We start from the raw sequence: 21658 nt of genomic DNA, 5'->3' as shown, positions 1-21658 counted from the left end.
CCCGTGAACAGTCTTCTGCATACACCAAGGTTCAAGTCACCGTATCTAGTCTCTGTTATCACATGTAAGTGAACGAACTTATAGTTAAAATGATTTGAACTATGATTGAGTAGAGTATCACATTCATAAGTCTGCACTTAGCTATCTGTAAGTTGTCAGAAATCTGAAATACTAAGAAATTGCCAGGTTCATATGAATGTTTTCTTCATCTGGTTTCGCATTGGTAATTACTGTTATAACAGCAAGTGGTAAGGAATAGTATTTGGGTTCATTTGCACTCTCTGATTTATGTCTTAGTGAGTGATTGTGGAATTACTCCTAGAGTCTTGGATCAAACATAAATGCCAGATCTTAATATCCCAGTTAACCGCCAACTGTTTGACGAAATTCTTCCAGTCCAGATTTGAATTCTTTTATCATAACCAGCATTAATTCTTACAGTTTTGCCATTAAATATCTGCATTTATCTACTGTTTAGATCTCGTGCAACCGTCTGCTACAGGGTGATGGCTCTATCTTTTGAAGAAAAACAATCTTTCAAATGCAAAGTGATGACTTTTCTCTACAACACATCTAAAATCAATCACCGGTTAATGTGCTCAGCACTATCTTTGACATACATTCAAAATATTTATGCAGCAATAATTTTAACTTTGCAAGTTCCACACTTCTAGCAGACTTACGACAGAAGTGAACAAATGGGAAACACCTCTAGAATGATCTCTATCCACATGGAAATGATGTCTGAATTATATTTTAGTAATCACCATAATAAGCACCAGCTGCAACTTACAAGAACAAACATAAATTCCGTCTTTAAATCTTCAGAGCAAAGGTTGACCAGTGTGACCCGCTTTGTTTGAAGAACTCTAGTAATCTCCAATACAATACTGTCTGTTATTTCAGAATGTAGTACTTGCCAAGTCCGTATTGAGGCAAGGTGAAAGCATATTTATTCTCAAGCTCTTAACGCACACAAGATATTACTACTAACAAGATCCATCCAATGAAACACCCATGTCGAAATTCATCGTTCTAAAGTTTGCCAAATATCAATAGAAATCATGCATCGTACCATAACTCCTCTTGCTGTCTGTTGGGACTGAAAATGAAAGTGACGTTGTTTCTCCTGAATAGACAAGTGCCTCGTTAATTACAGAAACGACTAACCATGTTTAGATAGTTAAAATCCCATTTCAGACATTACAAAAATTAAACCCTTGAGAACTATTTCCTTCATTTATCACTGCAAATATTCTTTCACCACCATGCACTAGCGAATTCCACGTAAGGCTAACGGTTTTTTTTTTTTTTTAGACTGCACGTATATCTATCACAAGCGTTTCTTTTTTTGTTTGTTACGCCCACACAAAATCCTTATTCAAATATTTCTAATAGCTCTACTATTAATTAGTGGACACCAGCAATATAGGACGATAAAACTACCATCCACATCTATACCTTCTTGAATTGGGAAGAGTAATCATTTACTGAGCAAATGCTTCAAATAACATAGTTTCCACAATCAACATCAATGGAGGAGGTTGATGTAGAGTTAATTACTCTCTTGCAAACAACACGGCTATCCCAGTGTGTAATCTCCCACTGTAATCGCTTTTCCGACCACCATATTGTCCACAAACTCACAAAAACACTGTCACTGCTACAAGTTTAATCTGTCATCTCAAACTTGAGTGACTACATATTCACTAAAGCAAACAACCACTAATATTGACAAGTCCCAATCTGAAGCAGGTTCCAACAAGTTCCAACAATCAACCCTGAAGGCTTGAAGACTCAAATAATTTATGAGCAGAGATTTGCGAATACTTTTCTAAATATTGTTGAGGTTGGATCACTATTATCATGTGGCTTCATAAATGAAAACAACTCCAAAACTCCTATTGTGGAAATGTGAATGGACAACAATGCATCAATATTGTTTTGTAATTAAGAGCACACAGTTCTGACAAAATTTTCAACTATAAACTTCAAGAGGATGTAAATGTCTTATAGTCATTAACTCATCTGGCTCACATGAAATACTCATGGCAACAACAATAGAAGCTTCTCACTTCATCATGCCACGGATGAGTAATTCGTACAAATCACTGTTGGAGTCATCCCCAAAAACGGCTATGAAAGATCTCTCCACATTCTACAAATATGCCCTACCTATAATCATCAAAAAATGGATTGCCTCTCTATTACTCCAACTAAATAATTCTCTTGTTGCTGGAAGTCGTGTCAATACATGGCTCTACTGCATACAATAGTTTTTAAAAACATTCATTCTCAGGCTTTGCAGACTTTAGTGTAAACCAATATATTAATATCTACACCTTTGATAGTTGTCTGCTTGCAGGCTTAACGGAAAGCCATCATTCATATGCACAACCTATATAACAGTCAACCCTATTCCAAGCGTTTATGAATCACAATGGAGTTTCAATACAGTAAGAGCGCAACACCTAACAAAGCATCGTGGCCACTTAATCATTGTCCACACTAATAAATTTGGATTCTCTCTTTGAATATTGGTGATGGTAACTACAATATATGAGCATCCACAGACAAGACTAGAATACTAAAACATTGTCTTCTTGGTTTAATTGGCGATGACCATCCGTGACTGGCTCACCCGTGACTGGCTCACCAACAAAAATTAATTCTCCTTGTAAAGCTGAGAGAATATTTCTGATTGTTTCCACCATTACCAAATTTATCTATAACTTAAAGCAATTAGCTCTTAGACAATGCATATACCCACAAAAAAACTCAAGGATGATTAATAGGACAATGATTTGAATATAAAATTAGTAACAACTACTATTTTATTCTATCACAGCTCTGAACGGTTAATGAGAATGCTATTCAGCGAGAGGATGGACCCCATTTGTTGCCTTCTCAAATCTTTCTTTTAATTAAATTTGTTCCACAGGTTTTCAATGAAGTGCCCAATTTAATTGGTGAACCCTTATATTTATGAGACTAAAATATTTTGAATATTACCATTCTGTAAATTGACTCTGAAATAAGTTTCATAAACTCCATAGGATGGCAAGATCGATGCTTTGAGACCACTATAATATCCAACCCAGATATCCCTTTTCAATTTTTCCACAATTATAGTTTTCAGAATATATACATGTCTTTGCAAATGAACCAACAAAAATAACCAGCAATAAACTAAAAAATGCTCATAGAATTTACCCAAAATGTTATTGCATTATACAGCGGCAATACAATAACAAACAACCAGTCCAATCTTAAATACAGAAAATACAATCAGATTGGAAATAACATAAAATGCACCTATAATCCCAAGTGTGAATTCTGATTTGAATCCGCCACAAAGATGAATCGGGGCTATGTCCGATCCACCCAATAAGAGCCCGAAGTATTCTGTCCTCGAGATCCTCAACAAGAGAAAGCTAGCAGCTCCCCAAAGTTCTCCAGAGAGAAACCAGAAAATAAGTCTCAAATCACCATTCTTGAAAATGAACTAGGCTCTCTCTTTTAATGCTCAACAATAACTCTTCAACTGCCTTCTGTCTTTTCATCTTATTCTTCTTTATCACCTTTAACCCATTTTATAATATTAATTTGGCCCTTTTTATAAATTTGCATTAAGCTCCCTTAAGCCAAAATTAATATTTTATAGATTGGACTTACGATTTCTGATGTCCCAAAAAGGGGACATTGCATAATTCCTTTGGTTAAGCCAGTGTTGTTGACACATCTCGGTAGTGAGGTAAGACTTGTTGTTACTTAATGTATTGTTCATGTTACAAGGATGTCAACACTACATGATACTTACAACAGGGAAGTTATGAAGCAGGTAGTCGAAATGATTGTAAAAAGTTTTCAAGGATTGTGCAATATCCATAATCCATACTTTGGTAAGACAGTCAATATTTTAGAAACAACAGCAAAACTTTGAGCTTGTGTGATTATGTTGGATCTTGGTTGTAAAGACTTAATTCTTGATATGTTCCATCAGATTTTGATAGCCATTAAAAGATACCGCTAACAAAAGGTTTTGTTTTTTATACAGTCCATTATGCCTTTGATCATTGAGAAAAGTGATGATGATTCACAACACTCCTTATCTACAATATTAGCTGAATTGAAACAAACACATGTTACTTCTTTTGATGCTTGTAGTTTGGTTAACAATGTTATCAAACAATGTGAACAAAAAATGAAGCCAACCTTCACAAGGGGCTAGATTGAGGTTTATGTGAAAGAGGAAGGAATATTTGTTTCACCTTATAAAGGGGCATGAAAAGAAAGACGAATTCAGTCACATGGACAGCTTCGCAGGGAAGAAGCTGATAGTATTCTTAGGGAGCACAAGGCTGAAAAAGGCACAGCTAAGGATCAGCCACTCGGGAATTCGAAGGAGTCTCCATGCATTATGGCATCATATCCTTTGGTTGATGACTTCAGGATTGATAACACATCTTTTAGGTCATCTACTTGTACAGAAACATCTAAGGGTAGGCATGAGCATATATCTTCTTATGATCATAATACTTTGAGCCGCCATAATGTTGATTGGATGAAGCATAGTAAATTACTTTTTGAGATGGAGGCTGATTGGATATTTCAGAATCCACTATTTGAGTTGAATGATGGAACACCTCCTAAGATTAATCGAGTGTCCCAAATTGATACAGATTGTAGCCAAGAGGTGGCTGCCTTGTTACATTTGACAAAGGGGCAATGCTGATTACAAATCAGCCTTGGATAGAGACTTGGCTAACAGTATGGCCAAGGAATACATAAGGAGAAAAGACAATGCAGATGAGTATCCATTGACTCATTCTTCTCCTCAAAAAACTAGGAGTCAACCACATTTAGACAATGCCTATGGTAACTCTACGGTCATAGATGTTAAGCATGATGATACTTGGGTGGAGTCTATTCAGTAGGGGATGGTTGAGCTGTGTATGATTGATGGTATAATTTTTTCACACAATGATGTGCATGGTATGACTCATGGTACAGAGAGACATTTATGGAATCCTAGTACTGATTTAGGATTCCCGGAGGAGTCGTATAGTGCATCAAATTATGGCCGCTTTGTATGGGATGCATTTTTCTTTCCATCCAACCCACCTACAGAGGACTTGTTATTCTAACTACTGCATAGGTGTGGGATGGGTGATTGGTTTGGTACTCTTCCCTTCAAGGAGGAGGAAGCCATATCCAACAGAGTTGCTAGTCTACTTCTTCAGTACAGTCACTAATTTGGGGTACTTGTTAGTGGGGCAGCGTTTTGGCAATTGGACATCTTGGATATTTCAACTATTACAGGAATGTATGGTCAAAATATTGCAGAGAGCTGAGAAGGTGGATGGCCTTTTTGCTAGTGGGACCACATTCGCATGGTTAGCAATATTTCAGGCTGTTGGTTGGCATAATATTGAGGTCCCACCATTATTTGACCTTAGTATTGCTTGTGATTTCAGTTGGAGAGAGGTTCTCAATTGGATTAAAAATCTTCTTGTATATGATAGCAGCACATTGAAGATTGATTTGACTGATCATGGGGTGCTTTGAGATCCTTGTATAATTATGATTGATGCATTGTTGTTGTGGGGTACTGGTGAGTGACTTCACAATTTTGGACATGTTTGTACCAAAGTTGCACAGCGGCTTGATCAAGTAACTTCATTGAGGTTGTTATGGGTCCAAGTATTTAAGTCACAGCATGCAAATACAGATTGCTTGAGGACAAGCAATCTATGGGAAGGGAAGACTGAAATGTCCCCTTTTTCTAGGCTATTATTTCCTGATGCGTCAATCCCCTTTCATCATGGTCTCATGGGCTAACTAGGACTTTGCAGGGATCAGTACGAGATTAGTCATTGCCATCTTCAATTCTAGGTAGATTGGAATCGAGATAGCAGGGTTTGCAGATACTTACTATTTATAGTAAGTCAGCAGGGATTTGAAGTTCTGATTTTTGTGTTGGACTTGAAGTGCCTCACCGGACTCTTTCCGACAAGCTATCACACATGATTTCCAGAGTCCGACTAGTTATTTATTTTAACGGTTGTAGATCACATAGTTTCAATAATGTGACTTTTAAATTAAAATGCATCTTAGTAAGTCACTTTATTATTATACGCATTTTAATGGTTTTAGATCACATAGTTTCAATAAAGTGACTTTTAAATTAAAATGCATCTTAGTAAGTCACTTTATTATTATATGCTCGATTATTCTCTTAAGTGGAAAAGGTCAAATGAAAAGGAAAAAGAGAATAAAAAATGAAGAAATTGGCAGAGGAATATGAAGAGTCTCCAGGTTTTTCTTAAAAAGAGAGAAGAGGAGCTCATTTCAGCATGCTTGCATTTGTGATTTGATTTATGATTTCTCTTGCAGAAATATTGGGAGCTTCTAACTTTCTCTTGCAGATACCTAAGGACGGAAGCCTTCAAGCTTCTCGGTGGGTTGGACGGAAACCCAGTTAATCTTCAATGTAGATTCGCGACAGAATTCACATTGCATTTCAGGTGCTTCCTCAGTATTCCAATCTAACTGTAATATTGTATTTAAGATTGGTTTCTGGTGTTGTGAAGTTATTGTATTGCTGTTTTATGATGCAATAACAATTTATGAGTGATTTATATGAGCATTCGTTGGTTTATTTGTTGGCTTCTATTGCATTAACTCTCTGTTTATATTTCTGAAATATTCTTGAAGAAAACTGGAAAGAATATATTACAGCACAAGACTAGCTAAAGGTATGAACAACTTTTCATAGTACAGCTGGTGTTGGTCGAAAAGTAACTTAATCTATTTCTCTGCCCTTTCAATAATGCACAGTTATTAAACATATTAAGCATGGCAGAAGACTAGCTAAAAGTATGTACAATTTTTCATAGTAGAGCTGGTGTTGGTTGATAAGTAACTGCTCTATTTCTCTAAACTGTTAAATTTGTAATGCTAAGTCTTTTACTTCAAAATTGTGGAGTCACATTCAGGTGCATCAACCATCCACGTTTTGTCATAAAAATACCCATTCATCCATATGCATGCAGAACCACATAAAGGAGATGCTAGCTGACACAAACTTGGAAAAAATTGTTTTTATGTATGTCCCTCGCAAGAACTCACAAGTATCCTTTCACCAGTTCCAGTAACTTACCTAAAACAGTCATGAATAGTTAACCATTTTAAAAGGAAAAAATTAGAGACATGCAAATGAAGGTTAAGGGCAAACCTTTAGCTGACACACATTGCTGGGAAGCTCATTCTTAGCATTCTTAAATCTTTGTGACTCTTCAGAAAGGGAATCCTGCCAGACATGTACGAAGATGAAGAAATAATAATATCACATACGAAACTTTAAAACAAAAATAATATACAATCCATGGAATAACCAAACGGCAAAGAAGTTGTTCTCATCTTAATTTCAATTATAAAATGAAATTCATGAAAAAAGTGATACAACAAAATGATTGAAAAGACGATGAATCTCACACACTCTCTCCGAAGCAGCTTACGGACAATAAATCTGATTATTTCCTCTTCACGAGTCTCAAAGATTGAAATAGCATTCTGTGCAATGCAACCAAGGGACTGCAAAGTTGTTGGCAGATTTTGAGAGTCTTCTAGTGAAGCAACCAGTTTCTGAGAAAAAATTAACAATTTCAATAATAACAAAGAATGACAAAAAGAGATAAAAAAGAATGTGTCTAAAAAGTTATGTAAGCAGATTTACAAACATCCAATGGGACATTATGATCTCAAAAAATAGCAACATCCACAACACAAACGTATTTAGCAAAATCTATTTTACCAAAACTGAAAATATAAGCAAATACAATAGAGCATGCAATAAATTTTGACAAAAATCAATTCTGGAAACAACAACGAAGATTGAAAATATTCCAACATGCAAGCAGACATTCAGTACCTCATACAAACGTAATAATATTTCCTGACCACACTCAGCAGATAATGCTGAAATTGCAGATACGGCATATTTTGCTTGCTTACGGTTCCCTTCAATACAAAGCTTCTCCAGTCTTGCACCAATAGATCTGAATAGATTTCAACTATTAATTTTCAAAATTGATAAATTCTAATTCTAATCCTCACAAAATACCAGAGAAACAGTTCTCAATTGTATATAGTATTTGAAACATATACTAGAGAAATGTGTCAGAAGATATTCCATTAATAAAATACAGATGATTTTTGTAAAACGGACTAATAAAATCATAAACATGTTTAAACAGGTAACTATGACCAAATCTATGTTAATGAATAAGCTCAACAAATATCTTGAATAAGTCTGGAACCAAACAGGCTTTATGAATGAAAAGGAAAGCAAACTTAGATCTGTGCAGGTAAAGAAATATCGAGGTAATCATCTTCTAATTAAGGGTCATACCAAAACATTCAACGATTAATAGAGAAGGTTAATTAATCTTTTTAATTAGTAGCAATAAACCTCGAGATGAACTTCTATGTAAGCAATACCTTTAAGAATAAGAGTTAGAATTCATCAATTTTTAAAGATAAAAATTTGACAATCATTACAGTTGTTCTTTCCCACAAGATATATTAAAGACTTAACATATCAACCACAGGTTCACTTTGGCATAGCAGTGAAGGAAGCATCAAATGAAGTAAGTGACACTATATAAGAAAAAATCTCCAAAAAAACTCCCATCTTTTTAGAAAAAAACATTTACTGTGGTTTTCAACAATTTGGTCTCACTTAATTGGACAAAAATCACACTATTGCCAATTTGTAGAACTCTCCAAAACGGTGAAATATTTTATGAATAACGCATCCATGCGATAGTTTTAGGGCATGACCACAAATGGAAGCTTGTTAAGACATGCATAGATGTCACAACAAGTTGCAAACTTGCACAGAGTCAAGAGACGGTGCATTTGAGTCAAAGGTAGGATTTTTTTGTTGTAGCAATCCTGTAAATACATTTTATAACTTCATACCATATAAACAGTACTTACACAAAAATTTCCTAAATAATTTAATATTTTGCAAAATAATACTTTTTTGCTCACGAATAATATGCTAAATGAAATTTTCAATGTACACATCACAAGTAATGCAAAGGAAGGACAAACATCACTGAGTAATTATACACCACTTAGATACATTGCTTCTTTGGTCTATTTGACATATTGTATTCAAAATTCACCAATAACATACAATGGTGGCATGAACATGGTCTCTCACCATGAATATTGATGGCATTCAAATAATCATTACATCAGATAACTCAACAATGCATTGTTTTGTTAAACCCTCATTTCACTAAGAGATATGACAATAATTACTATAAAAAGACACACAAAGACTTCCATATATATTTCCCAAATGATCAAATAATGTAAATTCCTTTGTAGCAACATTGTGCGGCAATGTAAAGAAGACCCTCACCAAGTTCCAGCCTTTTTGGATTGGATTGCACAATGCGAAGATAAAGTTTTCCTAATGCTTGATCGAAACCCTAGTTTTATCACAGACCTCCTCTCACCAAAAATAGCATAACTCATTCGAAACTTAATGAAATTGGATCTAACAAATAGAAAATGAAACTAGACTCATTTCTCCATCATTTGCCATTGGTTTTAGACCATTATTGTACTGTACCATGTGTTTCTTTCGAACTGTTATAGGAAAAATCAATTATTCACGACAGCTTCGACCAAAAACGTCATAACTTTAGAAATTTCAATAAAAATTGATGAGACCAATTGAAAATGAAAGTAGATTCCCATCACTAACTTCTCCAACCAGTTTCAGTTTATTATATGAAAGATAAAATTTGTAAAAACCAAGAGAACATTCTGCAACATAAGAGAAATTCAGAAATAATGCAAAAAAACAAGGGTTTCCTCTTCTTCACAACCTCCAACTGTCTCCAACACCCAAATTCGAGTTGGTATTACATATTTATCATATTACAACCACTTTCAGCTTCTCAACTAACTAGTAACTCCTTTGTTAACGGTAATGACAACATTTTCATGTTTTGACAACATTGACAGATTTTACATCACAGCTTTTTTGCAATATTTTACATCTCATACCAACTTGCCATGAAAACAATCCAAAATGGATCAAAATGATCCTGAATGGTATTAGATGACCTTGTTACATAGCACCACTACAAGAAAACCAACAATGACAATTATATCCAACTTGAACCTAAGGTACTCCTGCAACAACAAGGATCTTTCAATTGAAACCAACAAGATAAAAAAACATTAAATCTATTTTATTTCGTTGGAGCTTCCATCCAAACTCAAAGAGAGTATATGCTGTTATGACAACTGAATGGTCCATATTCTGATGTTATATTTTACCTCACTGCTCATACATCATATTGTGTCGATAGTGTCAATCAATGTCACACATAATTTAATTTTGTGTCTACTTCTTATCTACAGAAAATGTTAGATAATATTTTCAATGTGCACATCACAATGACCTTTTAATTCATAAAAACAAAGTTAAAAATTGCTAAACCTATTTAATTTTGATGGAGCTTCTGTCACTTGATAGTATTTTTATTTTACTATTATGAAAGATGAATGGCCTATATTTTGAGGTTGTATTTTACCTTTCAGCTTGCTCTGTCAGCTTAATATTTTATGTCTTCTTTATCATCGTTTAATTTTGTGTCTACCTCATGTTTTATGCCTACTTTATCATGGTTTGATTTTGTGTCTACTTCATACTTCTTATCTTGATATTTTGCACAACTAAATTGTTATTATGAAGATTGGTTACTTATTTTATACAAGCAAAATTTGGGCAGAGGCTATGCAGTCACAAAAAATGTTAACTTTACCAAGGGAAACACTTACAATTTTTTTCAAAAGTTGTAAAAAAAACTATAACATGGCCACTACCCAACATTTGATGGGATATCCTATAGTTGTAGCTTTGTAAATTAACTCTCTAGAAAGAGAGAATCTGTATTCCCGGATAAAAGAGACAATCTGTATTCCCGGATAAATGGCTTGAATATACTGCCACTTTAGGTTCTCTGTCATATCATTTTTCTTCATAAATATGACACTGTTATAGTTTTACCCTTTTACACATTATCATCAATAGATATGTAGGTTATCTTTGTCTTCATAAAAATTTATCCTTATCTCAAGTTGTAGAACAAAACCCTTGGCTACACAAGACATCAATCTGATGTTTATATCTAATGAAACAGTGGACCAAGATGTCCAGTCTCTATGACATCAAAATTTTGGTCATCATGGTTGTGTATGCTTATTTTTGACATTATGCATATCTATACTAAAATGTGTTTTATCTTCTACTTCTACTTTATATGAGTCAGTGCTTTGACTAAATATGAAGGTTTGGTTTAATAGCAAAGCTTTTCAAAGTGACTAAATTTTGTATCTTCAATATTTGTAAAAGCATAATTCATGGCCATTTGACTATTCTAGTTACAAGAAATAGATTCTCTTTTATCAATTTATTAGACTTTCATTTGGATGATATATTCTTTGAAGTTTCCTACTTGTAAAATTTACGATGATAAAATGTTTTTTTTTCTTTCATCATATTGGGATGCAAATGTGTTTGTTGTAGTTGTTTTGAGGTCATGTATCCATAAATATGTGAAGATTGACAGATCTTTAACTTCAAGGAAAATTTGCTTATATCCTCCCTTCACAAAGAACCAGAAGAGAAAGCTTAATTTCTTTTTTGATATGTAAACTCCAGATTTAACGAGCCCTGACTAGCAAGGCCACAAACAAGGGACCTCATCCTAGTACTTTGAAATATATTGTCCAGCAAGTACCCCTTTAAGTTGATACACACCTATGAAACACAATGTCCACTTCAGGACTTGATAGCTATAGCCAAAAAGCCAATTTACATATCAGGCAACAATGTGCCTGAAAGACCAAACTTCAGCAACTGAATCAAAGAAACATAAATGATGTCCAACATGTCAACCAGAGAATGGACAGAGCTATGGTAAATCAAGTTCCATGCATCCAATCAAACTTTGAAACAAAACACGCAAATAGTAGACACAAACTACAGGGGATCAAGTCCAGCCAAACCAACAAGATGTGCAATTGACCCGTTTATTTCTCTCCCTATGTAAAGCGCTCAATCAGCACATAATAAGAGTAATACATACAGATCAATTGCAATATCCTTCGGCTCTAAATGAATAACCTGAATGATTATATAAATACTAATCAAAAGAACAACAGCTGAAAAAAATTGCATCCTATGCTTACTGTTGGTCACGAATGAAATTGCCTGTCTTTGCTATGATCTGCATTATTTTCTCTTTCAAGGACTCATTGTCCTCTGACAACAGACGTAACAAGCCTTCTTCAGATCCTTTTACCAGGAAAGGGAAGAAACTCAGAATTTTCTGAAACAGTAAAACAAAACAATTTAATACACGGATAACAGAGATATTAGTACCTTCAAAAATAAAATTGAAAACATAGAGAAAATTGAAACTATAATAGATGTCGTAAGATGTAATTTTTAACCACTAAAAATTAGTACATGGACACACAAGAGACAAAAGATAGATGCTCGAATCCATAGTACCAATCCATTGACATAGTATTGTAAAGATATAGATATAATTCACTTGCTGGGATTTTAAATGGGAAAATCTAATGGAACAAAAAACAATGTACCATTGTCTAAAAGGGGGCAAAAACTAGTGCATATACATCAAAAATTACATTTTACAGTATAAAAATGCAAACTAGAGAAAATCAATAAGCAAGTTTAATAAGTTTATTTTACTTTAAGCTAAGAGGTTTTATGTGTTAAATAGTAAGACAAATAGCTCACTTTAAATACTAAAATGTTCATTAATATATGAGATAAATGCTGAATTAGGGTGAAATAAGGAAAAGGGGGGCAGGTGAAAATGGTGCAAATGACCTAAGTGTTATCAAGGGAAAGATATGGAATAAAGAGAAAAGGTTAAGTGTTATCAGGGGATAGATATGGAATAAAGAGAAACAGTGTCAGCGAAAAAAAATGTAAATGACCTAAGTATTATTAGGAGATAGATATAGAAAAGGTGTCAATGATGGCGAGATGGGGAGTCAGTATCCTACCCTCTACATTATTGATATATTTGCAAGCAGAAATGATAAATGATTGTTGATAACGGTCAGGACTCAAGAACTAGCAAGGCTTTTTCAATTATGAACTTTGGAACAGAAGAGAGAAAGGAGACACAGAACTCTATACAGATGAACTGCAAGATTTCAATTTTCAATGTCAGTTTAGACATGGACTCAGACATTTGAAGCACTGAAATATCCCAAACCGGATATTTACTCAATTTCCTTTTTGGTCAATATATTCAGACTTAAAGATAGGCAAATGTATTACAACACAACAATAGAAACCATAGATTCTACAATAGATAATAACCCGTTTCTTCTCAAAATAAGATTTAGTATTCAAACATATGGAAATGTGTTACAAACCAATAGAATGAAACCAATAATCTCTCCTAAAACTTCTTAAAAGAACATTATTGCATCATACAACAGCAATACAAAACCAGCAATCAGAACCCAATCTTAATGCAGTTTTACAGTCAAATTGGAACATTAAAGAACCTATAAGGCGCATACAAGACACCTCAAGTGACGTCTCCACAGACAATAGGTTTGTGTCCACTCTCTGTCGGCATGAGGGGCTACATCCTCACACTAGCTGAAAGCTGAAGCTTTCTAATTACTCTCCCAAGAGAGAAACTAAAATCTGGATAATAAATCAAGCATGCCCAAATGAAATAGTCTCTTCTCCATTTATCCTCATAGCTGTGACTCTTCAACTTCCCTCTTGGCTTTTCGTCTTATCTCTCCTTGTCCTTTTTGCCCACATTATAATATTAAATTGACCTATTATATTTCGAGTCCACGCTCTCCAAGTCAGTTTTAATATTATACATAATATGCCTTTAATATTTCCAATGTCCCAAAAAGGGGACATTACAAATCTCCCCTCCTTAAAATTGTTTGTCCTCAAGCAATCAGTACCAAGATCCCATACAAGCCTGCAAGTAGCCCTGTAGCCCAATCTGAAAACAAATCCAGCCATATTGCGAAGCAAGGTGTCGAACTACAATCCATCCATCAACCAGATCCCTGGGTCCCATGTTAATCCAATTAATGTCACTACACCTGAGGTCTGTAAAACTTTGAATGTCGTTGTATCCAATCTCAAACTAAGTAGAACTGTGACCCAACTCTCAACAAGCCATAGATACATACGGCCAACACCTAGATCCCAAAAACTAATGGCATAACCAACTGATATGATGAGATAAAAATGTATCCAGAAGTTATGTATATCCCAATGGGCGGTGACGACCCGTCCTAAATAGATGATGTAGGAAACGAGCATAATACTGAGCTGAAATCAACACCAAAGGCACATAAAAGATAATACTGCCATCATCACTCTAAAAAGTTCCTAAACACATAGGGGTCATGAGAAAGAATGAAGCTGAAAAAGAATTCCCTATGATCAACACATAACTCTCCTCAATCCTCCACCAAGACTTGTTTAACTACTGAAATAATAAATCCATCCCACCCATATATATGTTAGAATTCGGAGCCATGTACCAATTATACGAAAGAGGGACAGCAGTAGTCATTTCACCACACCAATCTTGTGACCAAGGTTTGTTGTTAAAAGTTGTAGCTTGATCCGAATCTCTAAAGTCAAGGTCATCCTCTTCCTAGAAATCAAGAGGAACTCTCTCCTCTACCTCAAAAAGTGGATTATCGGAAATCCAAACAGCAACTACCTCAAACAAAGGGTTGTCTATAAGTTTAATGTGTTCTGAAGTTTTGGAACTTGGTCACTTGGGGCAACTATCCAAATCATACGCCTGTTGAATGATATCAAGTTCATCAATTACATCTAGGAAAAATTTCTGTCTCTCTAAATCCTCATGTTCTCTAAAATGATTTGTGCTCTGAATCTGATTTTCCGCTTCCTGAAGGGAAAAATGAGTATCAACCAATGCCTCACGAACATACTTAAGCTCCTTGTTGAGCTCCTTAATCTCATTCCTTTCTTTATTCAATTGGTTGATGTAGGATCCAACAATCTTAAGAGTATAATCCTTGTCGGAAAGCAAGCATAAGTAATATGATTTCATAGTCTCAAGAATTGTTTTGATCACCTGCAAATCAGCAACGAGCTAATCTCCTTCCACTCCCTTTTGAGCCTTCCTATAGAGATCTTCAACCTTTTTGTGAGTGTTGTCATAACATACCAAAGAGGCCACAACCATGTCTTCACTAACCTCCAACTGGTCCTTTAAGGTATGCATTTCATTGTTGTCATGTTGACGTGGTTCATCGTCTTCCAATATCATCTCAATTTGTTCCTCCAATTTCATGTCATGGACATCAGAAATATATGGTTCATCACCTCTCTCAAAATCATAGGTATTCTTTCCCTTGTTCTCTTGATCTGTATGCAAAGGCCAAAGTGTTTCCATGTTATCATTTGCATATAAGGGCTCATCATACAAGGACCCCGACATGATATTACCTCGTGTAAAACCTATTTTATCAATCTGCCTATCAAAGCTAACCTCCAATTCACCAACGAATAAACTTGCGCCTCGTGTAAGAACTTTTGCGTGATTACAAGAAGGCTGCAAATCAATGGTGGTTGACTGTTCTTCTTTTTCAAGATCCTCTATTAAATGATTTTGGCTTACTAGAAATTCTTCATACAAATTTTTGCACTGGTCTTTTTTCCAAGGAGATCCTAAACCAATTCAAAGTACTTTCGTTTTGCCATATCTGTCTTATTTTGCTGATCTAGATAAAGCTCCAAGTAATCGTTGAACGATAAATCATTCTGAATTTGGGTAGATAGTTCTTTATACTCTCTGTAAATGTCGATTATTTCTGCTCTTATATCGGATTCAAAATTTTGGGCTAACTGCACTTGTCGCTTCATAGTACCTTCCTTGATTTTATCCAAACTCTATATTTTCCCAAACTGCCAAAATGGATGTTCTTTCAATAAACTAGAAAACCGATGTCCAAGGATCTTCAGTCAATGTTGTTGTCATAATACATTTATGATGCCTGAATAGCCTCTTGGGGTATCTTCTCTTGTCACATTCAACAGCACTGCGAAAGACCACAATTTGATCTCTGTATAATTTGAGAGTATTCATTGAGCAATTTAACACCCACAATTTTAGCAATCGATATCTACATAGACTTCTTCCACTCCAATTCTATTCTTAAAACTGTGATTACTTAGTCTCTCGAATGAATGTTCCTCTTGAAATTTACAAATTTGATTCCATTACATCCCTTTCAGTCTGTATTATCATTTAGTTTTTCCATACTCTCACAAAGAACTGTTGCCTTTCATTTTGTAATTTAAATCAGTGGCATGCTATCAACATTAGTTGTCGTATAGATAGGTTGTTTTTTAACAAATGCCTTGTATCGCTTGCCTGAAATGTATTAGATACACTTATGCTTAATTTTGGCTGAAGAGGCTTGTTGGAATTGTGACTCGAATAAACAGTGTTTCCAAAAGATGTATTTCTCAATGTGTTAGGATCAACAAAAACTCTCTGCAAAACATGGATTGTGTTGGTCGAGATTGATACAGATCCTGGATAACTGAACTTGTTCAATATAGCAACAAAGTGCAAATATTGATTCTTGACTATGTTTACAAATGTCCTCCATTCTTCAATATAAACATCATCATGTTGCTCCTGTGAACCATGGAAAATTCATGAAAATACATTGTCTTCATTCTACCACATTCTTAAGCAATGGAAATTTTTGTAACAAAGTTGTCCACTGTTATTTTGTAAACCTTGACTTGGACTGCTTTACACTTTGAAATAACTCCTATAACTCTAGAGTTGTAAGGATTCTTTATAACAGCAGTTGCAATAATTGTGAATTTCTCATCTGGATTCTTCCATGTTGCTTCATTTTCCCTATTCAATTCAACAACGATTCATTCTTTATCCAAATCAATATTTCATAGGTTCAATATCACTGAAATCATTCCTCTTAGTCAACCACCTAAAGATTTCCCCTTTAATTCCTTAACATGAGACTTACTAGATGTTGCTTACTGAAACGCGTGACCAAGCCCTTAGCTGATGCGTGCTCACTGTCTGTTGACGTCGTGACCCCAAAATGCACTTCACCGTCGAATGGCCCTTGATATATAACTCAATTAATCAGCCCACAAATAATTTTAGCGCTAATTATTAAATTGAATACTCCCGGGCCACAATCTAATAACGCAAAGGTGAGTTTGGAATAAATTTGTTGTAACGGTAGCTAATTATTACTACCTCCAGACAACTTCTCATGATGCTAGCAAGAAAACATTACTGCTTCACCCAATCTCATGCACCCCAAAGACACCTATTACTCCCTTATCCTGACAACAAGATTCGTCTGATCATACTTATTGATTTCTGATTACTGGGCGGCGAAAAAGAGACTCCTCAGACGTTTCTAGAGTTCTACTTTCTTGACCTCTTTTAATAGTTAATTAATCAATTGGCGGAAAATATATTCTTCCCAAACCACAAGAAGATTGAGTGGCACCCTTCTTTGGCGTTATACAACAAATTACCGACTACTTCCTATATCCATTCTAAGCGATTCTCAAAGTCTTTAATCTTTCCTACGACTAAAGTGATTGCACAAAATAAACTTCCCAATTATTCTCTACTAATGGAGAGGCTGACACTTAAGCTTCCATTAATGCATCACTATCTCCCAACTCATAGAAGTTTCGGTACTTCTCAAGTTCCTCCAACAGGCATTTTTCTTTGATTTTCGCTTGTGTTACCTCTGGGTGGTTCTCATATTTCTCTTCCAATAACTTGTATTCAAATACCAATGATTCTAGTTCATCTTTTCGATAGTCCTCAGTTGTGATGGCACCATCAATAAGGCTTTCAAGGTGAGCAATTTTCTCCTCTCTAGCTTATTGTATCAAGGAATTGCATTCTCTTTCATGTTTGTGTTATTGATTTGCATGCTCCCGTGACATCCAGCCACCACAACGGTAATTGCCAAATTTTGAATGAAGTTATGAGCTTTCCAACTTATGGCATAACTTGCATAACTCCAAATTGTATTTCTTACTCCACGATATTAGTCACCACTGCGAAGGAAGCCTAAAAAAATGTGCAATTTCTTCTTAATATTTCCGTTTGAGTCAAGATTGGTTCCCAGCAGCAATGTTTGAGGAAAAAATTAATCTTTCAAAAACCATACCACTCTCAACACTCATTAAACGGCTTCTTGAAAATTCCAAAGTTTATAAAATTCCAAGTGTAGGGTCAATATATGTATTCGATGGAGGTCGCAGTACTATGGTTAATTTGTATTACGCTTAATAGATAATAGAAGTCTAATGCATCTGGATCCGACTACCATCTTTAAACTCTAATTTAAATTTTACGAAGCTACCGTAAATTTCTCCAGGGTCTTGATCAAATTTGCCTAGATATATTAATATTATCTGGTCAGTATGTTATACACATTCCCGGTAGTTCTAAATAAATATTATGCATAATATTGCCCATCTGAGTCTCTGTTATATGGCTCCAAAATTTGTGTATGAGGGAAACTCTTGTAATAAAATCTTAAATTCTTTCTTTTAATAAGTTCCACAGGATAGCAGGATGTACGGCTCTGTTATAGCTACACAGGCTGGCTGGAAGATCTGCTCTGATACCACTGAAATATCGCAAACCGGATATTTACTCAATTTCCTTTTCAGTCAATATATTCAGACTTAAAGATAGGCAAATGTATTAACACACAACAATAGAAACCATAGATTCTGCAATAGATAATAACTCGTTTCTTCTCAAAATAAGATTTAGCATTCAAGCATATGGAAATGCATTACAAACCAACAGGATGGAACTAGTAATCTCTCCTAAAACTTCTTAAAAGAACGCTATTGCATTGTACAACAGCAATACAATAACCAGCAATGAGAACCCAATCTTAAATATAGTTTTACAGTCAGATTGGAACATTAAAGAAGAACCTATAAGCGCATATGAGACACTTGAACTGAAGTCTCGACGGATAATGGGTTTGCATCCACTGTCTGTTGGCACGAGGGGCTACGTCCTCACACTAGCTGTAAGTTGAAGCTTTCCAATTACTCTCCCAAGAGAGAAACTGAAATTTGGATAATAAGTCAAGCATGCCCAATTCAAAGAGTCTCTTCTCCATTTATCCTCACAGCTATGACTCTTCGACTTCCCTCCTAGCTTTTCGTCTTATCTCTCCTTATCCTTTTTGCCCACTTTATAATATTAAATTGACCTTTTATATTTCGAGTCCACACTCTCCCAGCCAATTTTAATATTATACATAATATGTTTTTAATATTTCTAATGTCCCAAAAAGGGGACATTACAAGCACACAATGAGTAAGCTGAACAAAATGGTTGTTGCAAACTTAAATGATATTTGGCCTTCAGTGCAAAGATTTAAGGCTTGGACCAATTTAAAATAATCGACTTGCCCCACCCTGATATAAGTTTTTTAGTTTTAGGGTTTATTTCGATCAAGTAGAAATGGACCATTATAATATCCTTCGGGGAGGCCTTCAGTTCATAGTAAACTCATAACATATCAAGGCAGGACAATTAGCATAGATTAAGTTAAGCAGTTGGTCAGGGATGCACCATTTTGAATTCGCACGTGTAAACTACTATAGGGGATATGGTCAGTAGACGTTTTTAGGTGATGGGGGATTTGTTGGCGAATTTATCCAAGGCTCCCCAACCTCTACAACGAGGCACATGGCTATAGATTGAAAAATTTGTCAGCAAAATGGTTGAAAAAACCAGTTAACCAAGCAAATCAATTTAATGTCTATTTTGGGGGAGTGAACTATAGAATTTGATCATCAACATCTTCCTGTTAGAAATTTCACTTTTTGGAAAGTTGAGTTTTGGAAAGTTGGCCATATTGTCCAACATTGGACCAAAGCTCTACACAAGAATTTGGAGGAAAGTCATTGAAGAGTAGGCAAGTGGCAATTGATCCCCTCCAAGGAAAACAAAATCAATAGGTTCTCCATTCAAACTAAGGTTAGAGATAAGTTGAAAGTAGTCTCACCTTTCCATCTAAAGCGAGATAACACAAACATTAGAGAGGATATGCCAGAGCTTGGGGAGATTGTAGAATTAGAGATCGCAAAGAAATTATTTTGGGAAGGGAGAATGGACTACAAAACTTAAGGATGCTAGTATATAGTTACGAGAATTTAGTTAGCAATGAAGTCAAAAAAAGATAGATTGGTGCATTGTAACTGGAATGGGATAAAGGAATGGCAGAAAGAACTATATTGGTCAACCAATACAAATAGCTCGAACAATTCTTGGAGGAAAACAAAAGTAAGCAAAGCTAAGATGAAGGTAATTCAAGATCTATAAAATGATACGTAAGTATCTAGTCAGAAATTTTTGAAGGATGGATGCAACCACCTTCCCACATCCAAGAAGTTATAAAGATCATTAGCTAGAATATTGGAAGGCTTAATGCCCCAAAGAAGACACCGATTGATAAAAACAGAGGTTTCAAATGTTATTATTTTATAATATAAAAAGGTGATAGATAATTTTTTCAAGAGATACTAAACCTGGTAAGCAAAATGAGTAAAGGACCGATGGTGTATGATACAGGTATGAAAAGAGGGTTGGTTTTCTTGTAGACTGGCACCAAAGCGACAAGTGCGCTTACATCTCATATTTAAAATTGTATAAAGATTTTGGTTATAATTTACAGGGCGATTTCCTATGGGATTTGGTGTTTATGGGCAAAATCTAGAATCAAAATCAAGTGCTAGCAAAGTATCCCTGATAACTCTCTAGCATTTGAGGTTTTTTGTGGAGTTTTTTAAGTTGGTGGACATGCTCTACAAGATTGGTTAGGTCACAATGACTAATAGGCGCACTGCAAACAATTGGATTTTAAGTAGAGTGTACAGATACTTGGTCATCCACTTTGGTGATTCTACTCATTGGACATCAAACGTAGTGATGCACCCGGATAGGAGGTCGGGGAGAAGTTCTTTTAATTTGGAAGTTTTTGGTTTGAAAATCTAAATTTTCAAAAGAACTTAAGGGTTGTGAAGGTTGGAGATAAAGGGTTCACCTAGTGTAAAGTTATTGCAAATTTTGAACAACCAAACTGATATAATGCCTTTTTAATCTTGCTAAAGATGGTCTTTAAATATACCAGACCTGTATATTAAATGTTGCTTGGCGTATGATAACTATTCTGAAAATGTTTTATCCCTGCTATAATTCGTATAAGGCAGCAATGCTAAAGGAGTAGACTGGTTGTATTTGTGTGTCCTTTATCCACATCCTTACCTCTTATTTATATGGCACCCAAGAGGCGTGTCCTTAGAAAGGACATGACTCTTTCCAGGTCGGCCTTACATTGCCAAGATTGGTGTCTCAAGGATTTTACAATTAGTTAGTAAATATAATAACTATAACTATGCAAATAGAACATTAATAAATGCTCCCAAGGAACAAGTCGATTAGGTTATGCATATAAAATACTTAAG

At 35.1% G+C, this 21658-nt stretch overlaps 1 protein-coding gene across 2 annotated transcripts in view; it reads right to left on the bottom strand.

The window, feature by feature from the left end:
* Positions 1–21658, bottom strand: part of LOC149542860 (sister chromatid cohesion protein PDS5 homolog A-like) — a 241998-nt gene that overhangs the window by 120673 nt on the left and 99667 nt on the right. For both annotated transcript variants that reach the window (XM_089797769.1, XM_089797771.1), the window contains exons 13-16: positions 12283–12422; positions 7934–8060; positions 7498–7647; positions 7238–7312 (exon numbers count right to left, since the gene is read on the bottom strand). In XM_089797769.1, the coding sequence (XP_089653895.1) occupies positions 7238–7312; positions 7498–7647; positions 7934–8060; positions 12283–12422 (492 nt within the window). The remainder of the gene's footprint in view (positions 1–7237; positions 7313–7497; positions 7648–7933; positions 8061–12282; positions 12423–21658) is intronic.

This window comes from Cupressus sempervirens, chromosome 8 (genome assembly GCF_028749045.1).
Source record: "Cupressus sempervirens isolate cs-2001-9-10 chromosome 8, ASM2874904v1, whole genome shotgun sequence".
Lineage (NCBI taxonomy): Eukaryota > Viridiplantae > Streptophyta > Pinopsida > Cupressales > Cupressaceae > Cupressus > Cupressus sempervirens.
The sequence above is the reverse complement of the archived record's forward strand: the minus strand, read 5'-3'. Positions and strand labels throughout refer to the sequence as shown.